The sequence below is a fragment of the Cyprinus carpio genome, chromosome A20 (genome assembly GCF_018340385.1).
Source record: "Cyprinus carpio isolate SPL01 chromosome A20, ASM1834038v1, whole genome shotgun sequence".
Classification (NCBI taxonomy): Eukaryota; Metazoa; Chordata; class Actinopteri; order Cypriniformes; family Cyprinidae; genus Cyprinus; species Cyprinus carpio.
Window position 1 is genome coordinate 23,878,599 of NC_056591.1, and position 12,500 is coordinate 23,891,098.

General features: G+C 41.6%; 2 protein-coding genes across 2 annotated transcripts in view; both read left to right on the forward strand.

The window, feature by feature from the left end:
• LOC109084104 (1-phosphatidylinositol 4,5-bisphosphate phosphodiesterase beta-4-like) overlaps window positions 1-7,669 on the forward strand; it is a 42,479-nt gene extending 34,810 nt beyond the window's left edge. Inside the window, exons 34-39 of the mRNA XM_042778196.1 lie at window positions 749-924; window positions 3,823-3,924; window positions 4,011-4,068; window positions 4,189-4,275; window positions 4,440-4,476; window positions 5,808-7,669. Coding sequence (XP_042634130.1) covers window positions 749-924; window positions 3,823-3,924; window positions 4,011-4,068; window positions 4,189-4,275; window positions 4,440-4,476; window positions 5,808-5,896 — 549 coding nt within the window. The 3' untranslated portion in view covers window positions 5,897-7,669. The remainder of the gene's footprint in view (window positions 1-748; window positions 925-3,822; window positions 3,925-4,010; window positions 4,069-4,188; window positions 4,276-4,439; window positions 4,477-5,807) is intronic.
• A 3,340-nt stretch (window positions 7,670-11,009) lies between these two features.
• Window positions 11,010-12,500, forward strand: part of LOC109076448 (lysosome-associated membrane glycoprotein 5-like) — a 6,147-nt gene continuing 4,656 nt past the window's right edge. The window contains exons 1-3 of the mRNA XM_042778195.1: window positions 11,010-11,203; window positions 11,783-11,961; window positions 12,153-12,284. Coding sequence (XP_042634129.1) covers window positions 11,167-11,203; window positions 11,783-11,961; window positions 12,153-12,284 — 348 coding nt within the window. The 5' untranslated portion in view covers window positions 11,010-11,166. The remainder of the gene's footprint in view (window positions 11,204-11,782; window positions 11,962-12,152; window positions 12,285-12,500) is intronic.

A 12,500-nucleotide genomic window follows, 5' to 3' on the forward strand; every position in this document is an offset into this window, starting at 1 on the left:
ACCCTAACAATGACAAAATCACATGCTCTGATCGGACTGGCTTCAGCAATTAGGCAGGAATCAGTATAAGAATAAGCTACAGCAGGTTTTTTTGGTAGGTGTTTATATGAACCTAAACTTTCACATATTCGTTTTCAAGTGCATTGCTTGAATTCTGGAGCTCCTGTGAATGTAACAAGATCAGGAAAGATGACAAATATTGTAGAAGTTCTTTTAAATAAAATTGTAATCTCTATCACTGACCAGTTCTCAAGATGAAAGGTGAATAATGCTTAATCTTTTCCAGTTTATCAGATTATTTAAGGTCTATACCACTCTTCCAATCGCAGTTTGACTGAGATTGAGCACTGTTGGATTGTTTGAGGTGTTTACAGGATTGATTAAGCCATCTCTAATGGATGCTTTGATCACATGTAAACGTAGCTGGTGTGTGTCAAACTGTCTGACGCCAGTTTAATGTCTGACTACACAAGACAGTCATGAAAAATTGAATTTTCACGTTTATTATATTTCAATGGCAATTAATCAAATCATAAAAGTTCTTGATATTTCTAGTTATGCGTCAGTCTAGATCCTGTGCTTTAGATCTTACTGAAGACATCTAAACTCATGGTTGATAGCCGATGTTCTGATGGAAACCCCAGCCGTCTGTGTTTGAATGGTTTTTATTCATAATAGAGTTTGTCAGCAAAACGTTCGGCTGTGTTTGGTGACGTGTGTCAGTCGTGTTGCTGTTTGTTCCTCTCAGGTGAAGGACATGGTGGCGCAGCACACTAAAGAGTGGTCAGAGATGATCAACTGTCACAGCACAGAAGAACAGGAAATGAAGGACGCCCATGTGACGCAGCAGTGTGAGCTCCTCAAGAAGCTGCTGGCCAGCGTTCAGGAGCAGCAGACGCTGCAGCTCAAGCTCATCCATGAGCGGTGAGAGACACAACCGACACACACGTATTCACTGCTCGCTCAGCTACCATCATTACCAACACTATCATCACTAATCAGTCATCACTTCAATCACTGTCATCACTATTATCACTGTAATCTATATCATCATTACCATCACTATAATCACTACCAACACTATCATCACTATCATCATTACCATCACTACTAACACTATCATCAATACCATCACTAATCAGTCATCAATACAATCCCTGTCATCATTACCATCGCTATCATCACTATCATCATTACCATCACTACCAACACTGTCATCACTACCATTATTGTCATCACTACCATCCTTACATCACTGTCATCATTACCATCACTATTATCACTACCATCATTACAACACTATTATAACTATAATCACTATCTTCATTACCATCACTTTCATCATTACCTTCACTACCATCATTACAACATTATCACTATAATCACTTTCAACATTACCATCACTATCATCATTACCATCACGATTCACTATAATCACTACCATCATTACAACACTATTATCACTATAATCACTATCATCATTACCAACACTCTCATTATTACCTTCACTACCATCATTACAACACTATTATCACTATAATCACTTTCATCATTACCATCACTATCATCATTACCATCACTATTCACTATAATCACTACCATCATTACAACACTATTATAAATATAATCACTATCATCATTACCATCACTTTCATCATTACCTTCACTACCATCATTACAACAATATCACTATAATCACTTTCATCATTACCATCACTATCATCATTACCATCACTATTCACTATAATCACTACCATCATTACAACACTATTATCACTATAATCACTATCATCATTACCATCACTTTCATCATTACCTTCACTACAACAATAACAACATAATAACACTAAAATCACTTTCATCATTACTATCACTAACATCATTACCATCACTATTCACTATAATATCTACCATCATTACAACACTATTATCACTATAATCACTATCATCATTACCATCATCACCAACACTGTCATCACTACCATCCTTCACTGTCATCATTACCATCACTACCATCACTATTACCACTATCATCATTACCATCACTATCATTACCATCACTATTCACGTCAATCACTATCATCATTACCAACACTCTCATTATTACCTTCACTACCATCATTACAACACTATTATCACTATAATCACTTTCATCATTACCATCACTATCATCATTACCATCACTATTCACTATAATCACTCCCATCATTACAACACTATTATCACTATAATCACTTTCATCATTACCATCACTCTCATTATTACCTTCACTACCATCACTACCATCATATAATTATTACCATCACTATCATCATTACCATCACTTTCATCATTACCTTCACTACCATCATTACAACAATATCACTATAATCACTTTCATCATTACTATCACTATCATCATTACCATCACTATTCACTATAATCACTATCATCATTACTGTCACTACCAACACTCTCATTATTACCATCACTATAATCACTACCAACACTCTCATTATTACCATCACTATAATCACTACCATCACTATAATCACTACCAACACTATCATCATTACCATCACTATCATTACCATCACTATTCACTATAATCACTATCATCATTAAAACACTATCATCATTACCTTCACTACCATAATTAACATCACTGTTATCACTACCATCACTAATCACTATCATCACTACAATCATTGTCATCACTATTATCACTACTATCACTATCATCATAACCATCACTACCATCAATATTATCACTACATCACTATAATCCCTACCAAAACTATCATCATTACATCACTATTATTCCTATAATCACTACCATCACTACAGTTACTGTCATCACTGTCATCACTATCATTACTACCAATTACCATTATCACTATTATCACTACAATGATGTACAGTGCTCTTTTACACCCAACTAAAGTGAGACCCTTGAGCACCAGGGCACCGTAGCAAAAAATGGCTGTCTACCTACCCCTCCGTGTGTTCACTCACTGTGTGTGTGATAGTGTATGTGTGTGTGTTCACTGCTCACTGCTGTGTGTGTGCACTTGGATGGGTTAAATGCAGAGCACAAATTCCAAGTATGGGACACCACACTTGGCCACACGTCACGTCACTTTCTCAATTCTCAATTACAAATCCAGCAGATGTATATGCATCAAAACATGGAGATTTGGTTATATCAAATATGAGACCTTGAGGAAGCTGAATGTAGCTTCCTCAAAATGTGTAATATTGTAATATTTGGATTAGTTAGTTTACTTGAAATCCATGGGGATTCATGGAAATAATAGGAAATTTTACAATTATTTACAGATATTTATATATGTGTGTATTATTTACCTTCAGGTGCTATACATATATGAATTGATTTGTTTGTATTGTTTGTTCATGATGAGAGCAGTGAGTGGAGTGTGTACTACAGTAGAGCGTAGTATGCTAATAACTGCTGAATCTGATTAACACACGAAGCTCGTGCTCGTATGAATATATATTCATCTGGGCCAGTGTTCTCCTCTTTATAATGCTGATGTGGCGTCTCTTTGGGATAGAGAGACGAGGCCGGCTGACATAATTAACAGGCATTAATGTTGCATGAGTCTCTGTAAGTTCAGGAGAAGAGCGGCCCGTCTATTCAGCTCAAGAGTCTTTATTAATTACACTGATAATTCCTCTCGTGTGAACCCGTTCTCCGTTTGTTCTGCAGCCGGATCTCCATGATAAAGAGCCGTGACCCTTGAGCATGAGATGATGTTTCATAACGGTCACCGATTCTCTGGACTCTGTTCTGAACATGTCTGTATTGTGATTGATTGACAGGCAAAGCAAAGAGATGAAGGGCAATCAGGCGAAGACGTCGATGGAGAACAGCAAAGCCATCAGCCAGGACAAGAGCATCAAAAACAAGGCGGAGCGCGAGAGGTGCGGCACGACACATACGGACGGCGCTGTGTTGAATAAATCATCGTCTGTCACAGTTTAACGGGTTCGGTGTGTTTGTGTTGCAGGAGAGTTCGGGAGCTGAACAGCAGCAACACCAAAAAGTTCCTGGAGGAGAGAAAAAGGGTTGGTTGATGGTCTTCAGTGTTAGCTGATACGTACACTGTTAAATGAATCTAGTAGTTCTCGCTGATGTGCATGCGGTAGAATCCTGTTGAAGATGATGATGATGTTGTTCTTCCTCAGCTGGCCATGAAGCAGGCGAAGGAGCTGGAGCAGCTGCAGAAGTCCCAGCGAGAGCAGCTGGAGAAGCTGGAGAAGTTCAACGAGCAGGTAAAAGCTCAGGCTGGCGTTCACAATCACAGAGCCGGGGATTTTCAGAAGAGCGCCGCCCTTTCGATTTCATTCGATTTGTGTTTTGTCCTCCATTACTCATGTTCTGTACATAAGACGCCTGAAGCCATTCCTTAAATATGATTTGCCTTTTCTTTGAACAGCTTTTGAAATCACATCATGCAAACAGTCAGACTCAAGGTAGGCTCACGCATTGCTCTCCTCTTTTTTCAGTTTCAGTCTCCTTTCTGTCTGTTTGACCCTTGACACAAGAGCTTCTATAACACATCCACTTGACATGCTGAACGCTGTCACTCACATACATCACCTGTTCAGTTATTGGCCATTTGTTGTAAAGTCCCGCCCAGTTGAAAGCTCGTCCAATCATCATAGATCAGTGTGAGTTTGAACACAAATTGAGTCTGAACACACGGGAATCGTGAAGAACATAATACTGATTCTGATTCAACTACATGATGACTCCATTCACAGATATTTTAATAATTACACTGATTTAGTTTGAAGTTGAACACGGTGAAAGTAATGGCCTGTGGTTCAGTGAGTGAGTCAAAAACCGCTCAAACGGTTCAGAGAGTGAACGAATCATTCGATTGATTCAATGAGTCATCAAATGATTCAGTTGGCGGTGGTTTTTCTGTCATGTGACACATACATGCCTCCTTCCTTCCGTCACAGTTGATTCAAGAGAGAAGTTTTACAAATATTTTTTTTTTCTTCTTTTTATAAATTGGCTGAATATAGAAAAGAATATGCTGGGGCTGCACGATAACTAATCTATTAATCACTGTTATTTTGCTCAATGTTATTATTAAATTTATTGTCAGAATTATTGCACTCTCACGCAAGCACAAATCAAGCAAACATCAACTGGCATGATTTGCTCAGATTCCGTCACAGCAAAGAAAGCATGATGAGAACAGACTGGCTGTATGACATTATTATTTGAGCAGAATATCTCAATAGAAATTGCTAAACTCCGGCGTACATGTTTGCTGGTGTTTTTCAGCTCATCTGCGCTTTTTCCATAATGTAGAGAGAGTGTGTGTGTGTGTGTGTGTGTGTGTGTGTGCATGGTTGCCAGATTGGGAATAAAATGTGTTGATTTAAGATGAAAGCACTGATTGGGGGGATCTGGCAACCCTAACCATGAAAGCTTGTGGAGGCTCATTACCAATGCAAGATCAATTAAAATGAGATGTTTTCAGGATAAATAACGAGCATTCAGATATCACAGATGATTAAACCCAGAGAAGCACAAATTGTGATTACAGTACGGTTTATCGTACAGCCCTACAATATGCCAAACCGTTTTTTTTTTTCAACCACACATTTTTTCCTCTTCATTACAAAGTTTCACAAAACAATGCAAATCGATTTATTTTAGTGACTGAATATACCTCTTAACAGTTAGCTGTCAGTATGAACAGCATTTTAAACCATAGTTCACAGAACTCTAAACATTAGATCCAGATGAAAGAATGCAGTGTAAATAATCTGCTGTGATTCTCCAGGCCAAAGACATGCAGAAGATGGTGAAGCTGGAGGAGGACATGGACCGCAGGCCAGCCACGGTGGTGTAAGTGCTCCGTCCGTCAACTGAGACGAGAGCAGACCCTCACCATCCTCCACAGGAGCGAGCCGAAGGGTCCGTCTTCATCTGTGCTTCATCTCGACTCCCTGCAGTCCGTAGTCTATAAGCCCCGCCCATTCTCCCTACCTCAGCTCTAGCCCCACCCACTGCATTTAACTCCTCCTCTGCAGCGGCGTCCAGCCAATCCAGCTCTTACCGTAGCTCCGCCCACTCCGCTCAGACGAGCTCCTGAGGACAGACTCATCACACACGTTTTTATACACCATCCTCTTCATCATCTTCATCAGCAGCGCTGCAGCCATTATGGGCCGACAACTCAAAAGTGTTCTTTTTCAACTCGTATCTTAACTGAGCTAGTTAACTGTAGCAGAGTCAGGCGACTGTAGTTTGTCTCACTCTCTGTGAACGGTGCGCTTTTCTCCCGTCCTGAGCACTTTATATGTGATAGGATTCAGAGGATCTTTGAGGATGTAGCATAGCTTTCCTCTGAACACTACGAATGTAGACGCCGTCTGGAAACCAGATCACAGCAGTGTCCCGAGCTTTTATCATCTGTTCCTCTCCGTTTTTAAGATCAGACTCGCACGTCGTTTTATTTCTGCGGTTTTAATCAGGCTTTGAGATGGAGGTGATGGAGGTGCTATCCCGAGAATCGCACGGATTCGGAGGGACGTGACGCATCGACGCAAACCATTTGCTCTTCTCTGACACCACACTGAACTTTGGTTGCACTTGTGTTTGTGTTATTTTATTCTCCGGTGTGATGTATCGGTACTTGTTTTAAAGAGAGATGATTGTACACTGCAAAAAAAATCACGTTCTTGGTACTTGTTTAACAGTAAAAATAACTAAACCACAAAACATAAATCAAGATGACAGTCACAATGACGAGATGTTTTCTGAAAAGTGTGTCAAAATAAAATGCATTTATGCTTAAAACAAGAAAGAAACATGCCAATGGTCAGAAAGACCTCCCTTTGAATTCAGTTTATTGTTCGGAGCCCATCCGCAGATATTTGTGCTTGTTTCAATCATAAACTCATTTTGTTCAGTTTCTCAGAAAACAAGACTTCATGTGTTGATTGTGTGTTGATTTAAGGAAGTTTAGAGGTTTGCACTGGAGAACAAGACAAGGTGTTCGTCCCGGCTGGTGTGCGGTTTTATTTGTTTAAATATTATATTTGTTGGTTGTTGCGAGTTTTCCATCAGTCGTTTTTATTCCCTTTCTTCTTCTTTTCTTCGCGTCATGTTTTCAAGTGTTTGGCGGTGAACACATATCTCATGAGAAAGCAAAGTGCTTTAAATCTCCATCGCTTACAAATGTGCCACTATATGTCAGGTAGGACCTTTAAATTATTTTACATGATAAATGCCAAAATAAGGGGTTATTTATATAAAGGTGCATATATATATAAATATATTATAGTGAGTAGTTTAAGACTACGTTTGGTTTCTTAGAAGCTTTTTGCACTAGCTGAATGTTTTCTGTTGTGCGACTTCCACGTAGACTTTTGCTCTAATATTATAGTTTGCGGGAAAAGCAGATTATTTTTGCAGAACTGTCACGCTCTGAATTTCATCCGTTTCTATTTGTTTGTCTCCTGAGCTTTCTGTAGCTTCTCAGTGGATCATGCTGTAAGTGCTTTTGTATTTATAAATATATATCGTATTTGTCAAACTTCTAGCAATGAAAATACTCAAAAAATACTGTTGTTATCCTGCTACTTTAATACTGTTTTATAGTATGTGTACCAATAAACTCTCCCAGGTGTTAAATGAAAACGCTTGCTGTCTGTTTATTCAGTCGTTTGATGAAGACACGTGTTCAGTGTTATTTCTGTCTGCTGTCCTCGGAAAGCTTTAAAGGTGCTGTTTTTCACCGTGCAGGGGATTCTCTTTTAGGAACGGGTTTTAATCTCAGCTATCGATTATATGCTTTATTTAAAAAAGGTTTCATGTCTCTACTAAACTCTACACCCTTGAAAGTCAGTGATGTCTGACTTTGGAAACTATAGTTCTCTCCTGAAATATGAAGAGGTCAAGCAACATTAATGAGTTCATCCAAATTTCTCCAAGAGCTTCTGGACGTGATTCTGATATAAGCCAGACACTGAAGTGAGCTGCTGTTTCTGTCTCTTCTGAGGAAGATTCATTCACTTGTTCTGTACACAGAGACATTTTAGTCAGATTTGTTCATGTTCATCTGATCTCATTTTGGAAGTGAATTTTCTTTAAAGATGTTTTTTGTGGATTGTTTGACTATTCAAAAGAGAATATAGGAAAATATAACTTAAATTGTGTTTCCTGCTAGCATTAATCAGTTATATTAAAAACATGTCCCGGCTCTTCTAAGCTTTATAATGGCAGTGAATGGGTCTTATTTTCCAATAATCCAAAAGAAGTCGCATAAAGTGCATCCATCCATCATAAAAAGTGTATCATAAAATGATGTACTCAGAAGGCCCGCCCACAAGCTCTTCTTATTGGCTGTTATTTTTGATTGATTCTGACGCATCACTGTGTCACTGGTTTTAATGTAATAAAAGTGTAGTAACTATGATTTTTGGCGTATTGATTACTGTTTGTATAACCACAGTTTTATAGCATGGTTAAACTAAGGTTAGTGTAGTAAAACCATGGATAATTTTCGTAAAGGACTGTAAGTGGTCTCATGTTCATTGTGTCATTTAGCCTTGAATCCGGTGAAGAAGAAAGTGGTTTCAGTCAATAATCACATGCTTATTCATAAGGTTCAGTCGGCGTGTTTCTCTGAAGCCCTCATTACAATCAGCACATTAATACACATCCACTTACGAACAATAAAGTGTGATAATGAAATTCATGTTGTCGTGGCAACTCCAAAGTGCAGTGGTATAAAACATGCCGAGATCTCCGTCAGCCACGGAGAGACATCTGACTGAGGAAACATGCTGAGACTCTCGGACAGGTGCAGCTCCAAAACCGACAGCAGAATCCTGCTGGACGCCATCTCCAACGACAAGCTCCACCTCGCCAGGTTCATCTTAGACGCTCTGGATGGGAAAATCATCGACTCCGAGAGCGAAGGGGCGCAGACGCCTCTGATCTCCGCTGTGTTTCTCCAGGACTCGGGTGCGAGATGCAGGTTCGTGAATCTTCTGCTGCAGAGGGGTGCGAGCGTGAATCTCCCGGACGAGAGCGGCCGCACGCCGCTGAGCTACGCCTGCGAGATGGGACACCTGGACGCGGTGAAGATCCTGGTGAAGAGCGGCGCTGATCCCGAGGCAGCGGACGCCTGGGGGAACACCACGCTCATGTACGCCGCCGCGGCCGGACACTCAGCCGTCGTGGAGTTCCTGGTGCGTGCTTTCAAAAGGCTGGGTCTCCAGATCGACCGGCAGAACAAGGTGGGCAACTCTGCGGTGCAGGTGGCCAGGTATCTCAGACACACTGAATGTCTGCAGGCGCTGCGGAGTAACTCCAGGAGGCTTCACGATGATGATGCACTCGCTGAAAAACTCTCCACTGTGAACATCAACGAAGATGAACCTCTTCAGATCCATCCAACAAGAGCTTCCCCTGAAGATGTGATGCGGCCTTCCGTCAGTTCGACCCGTAAACGATCCCTCGGTGTGTGGAAGAGAATCCAGTCGATGGACTCCATTGAGGAATATGAGAGAGAAGGTGATGCTTCATCACCATTATCACCACAAGGCCGGATGTTCTCTGGTGTTTTAACCCCAAAACCCCCTCAGCAGCTCAAACACAGAGAACATCCGTCCACCTGCCCGAACAATCCCCTGCCTCCGTTGTTTTACTCTCCCAGACCCTCCAAACTGCCCTTGAGTTGTGCGGCCGCTTCTACATCTGGTCCTCTTGGCATTTTATTAAATCCTTTGAGCAAAAACACCAAAGAAGAGCTCGACAAAACCAAGAAACTGGCGTTTGACTTGCCCATCAAAAGGTTTGACGACAGTTACTATCAGAAGCGGTGCAGTTTACCCACTAGCACTCTGCCGCTGGCGGCTCCGGAGCGTCTCAAGCCTTTGCGCAAAAGCAAAACCGTGCTGAAAACCGCGGTGAACGCAGAGCACGCCTCCAGATCTCTGAGTGCCCTCAGCGGGAGGCTGTTGAGGAGATTCACTCTCCCAGAGTTCAAGAGGAGCAGCAGAGAGTCGCCGGAGGCTCCAGAAGCGCCCGCGCCCTGCATCCCAAGGTCAGAGACTTTTCCCCTGGGAAACAAACACCCTCAAGTGGGGAGCAAGCCGAGCATCGACAGCATCAGCGCGGTCCAGTGTGAGTTTGACTTTCAGTTCAGAGCTGCTCCAGATGTCTGAGCGAGGAGAGACTGAACACGCTTCAGCCGCAGTCTGTGAGGAGCACTAACCTACTAACTAGTGCCGCGCCAACAAACCATAGAAGGGCTTGGAATAAACCACTCATTCATTCATTTAGCAGACACTGTTATCCAAAGCATTTTTATCATCGGTGTGTGGTAATATGTTTAAGACGTGAACATTCTGGGGTCATTTCCCACACTTCTCTGCTACTAAACCTGTTTAACAGATCTTGTGTCATTTCAAAAATATTTTTATTTGTATTCTTTTAAATTTAGTTATGTGTTTATATATTTATTTTTTACATTTTCCAGTGTTTTGAATACTAGTTTTGTTAGGGCAGATTGGGGCTAGCTGTCACAGTGGGATTTTTTTTTAAGTCCACAAAAAAGGCTTTTGAATATTCAGACTGTTATGGACCAGGATTGTTGTGAACCCCCCACAGTGAAGAACACGGGGCAAGCTGTCACAGTGAAACCTGACTCTGAATTCAAATTCAAACATTTAATTACGAAATTATGAAAAAAAAAATGTAAAAGCTGACATACACAGTTCTCTCATGAAAATGTAATTAATAAATTGTTTAAAATGAAAACACGTTTATGAATTTCCAAAAATACGAAATACTTGTCTTCATGTAATGATTCTATTTTTAGACATGAAACAGATCATGTGACCACTTACCCCGGAGTCGCATGCAAGTATTTGTTATTTTTTAACTAAATTAAATAAAATCCATTCCGGGATAAAAGCAGCTGTCTTCTTCTGCTGGACTGTGTTTCTCTGCGGGAATCACCGAGGGACTGAGAGCGTCGTGCGCGTGCAGAAGTGCATCTGACTGTAGCGTGAACGCGCGGACGAGCTGCGCGCTCCTGACTGCGCTCAGTGCGGCTCGGACAGACGCGGGACCGGACCGTGCGTCCTCTGCGGGGAACTCGAGAGGAACTTCCGCCGCGCGGAGCGATGCAGGAGCGCTTCATCATGGACCTTCTGCTGCTCCGTGAGTTCTGCTGCTGCTTATGAGTTTGATTCCCTTCATTTGCATGAATTCGTTTAAAGGACGGAAATCAGAAACAGAATTCTCAAATTCAGCAGAAGAGAAAAAACTACAGAAAAGAGAGATTCACTAAATCAAATCTGCTTCCAGGGGTAGTTTCTTAAATTATTAGATGTCTTTCTACAGTGTAGCCTACTGAACAGAATAGAATAGAATAGAAAATGCAGTTATTTGTTTCCTGCAGTTTTACAGAGAAATTTTCACAAACCTCGATGACGAAGACAAAGAGCAGCACAGAAACAATAGAAACAGAACAGAGTAGATCAGTGTGTGTGTGTGTGTGTGTGTGTGTGTGAGTGAGTGAGTGTGTGTGTGTGTGTGTGTGTGTGTGTATATTAGTGAGTGAGTGAGTGTGAGTGTGTATGTGTGAGTGTGTATTTGTGTATGAGTGAGTGTGTGAGTGTGTGTGTGTGTGTGTGTGTGTGTGAGTGAGTGAGTGAGTGAGTGTGTGTGTGTGCGTGTGTGTATGAGTGAGTGTGTGTGAGTCTCTCCTGGTTTCTCATGTTCTCCTGGTCTCTCCAGTGTCTCTGTCGGCGCTCTGTGTTTCTGCGGAGCAGGAGGTGGAGAATCTCTCTGGACTTTCACCGAATCCCGACCGGGATATTTTCGTAGTGAGAGAAAATGGAACGACCTGCTTGATGGCGGAGTTTGTGGTGAAATTCCTGATTCCGTACGACGTCCTGGCACTGAACGGGATCGATGTGAGCAACTCTAAAATCCTAAACGAAGCTTTCTGAGCTGATTTAGTCTAAACATGATCAGCACGGATTCTAAATGGATTTGGAGGAAGTTAAACCGAAATGCCATCATGATCCGCGCAATCCGTCAGGATGCTTTAAACGTTTTAAAAACTTTCATGAACGAACATGAGATGATGTGTGTGTGTGTGCAGCTGATCACGGAGCAGGCGTCCGTGTCGATCCCGCGTGGAGCTCAGATCGCTGGGAGATGTGGGAGCAGTGAGTCGGAGCTGCAGATCTCGTGGAACAATCACGCTTTCACATTCCGCATCTTCTTCTCAAAGGTGATCCGAGCAGAGACTGATCCATCTGAGTTCTTACAGCAGTTTTACCACAGTCCCCTAATGTGTGTGTGTGTGTCTCTCTCTCTCTGTGTGTGTGTCTCTGTGTGTGTGTGTGTCTCTCTCTCTGTGTGTGTGTGTCTCTCTCTGTGTGTGTGTGTCTCTGTGTGTGTGTGTCTCTGTGTGTGTGTGTGTCTCTCTCTGTGTGCGTGTATCTGT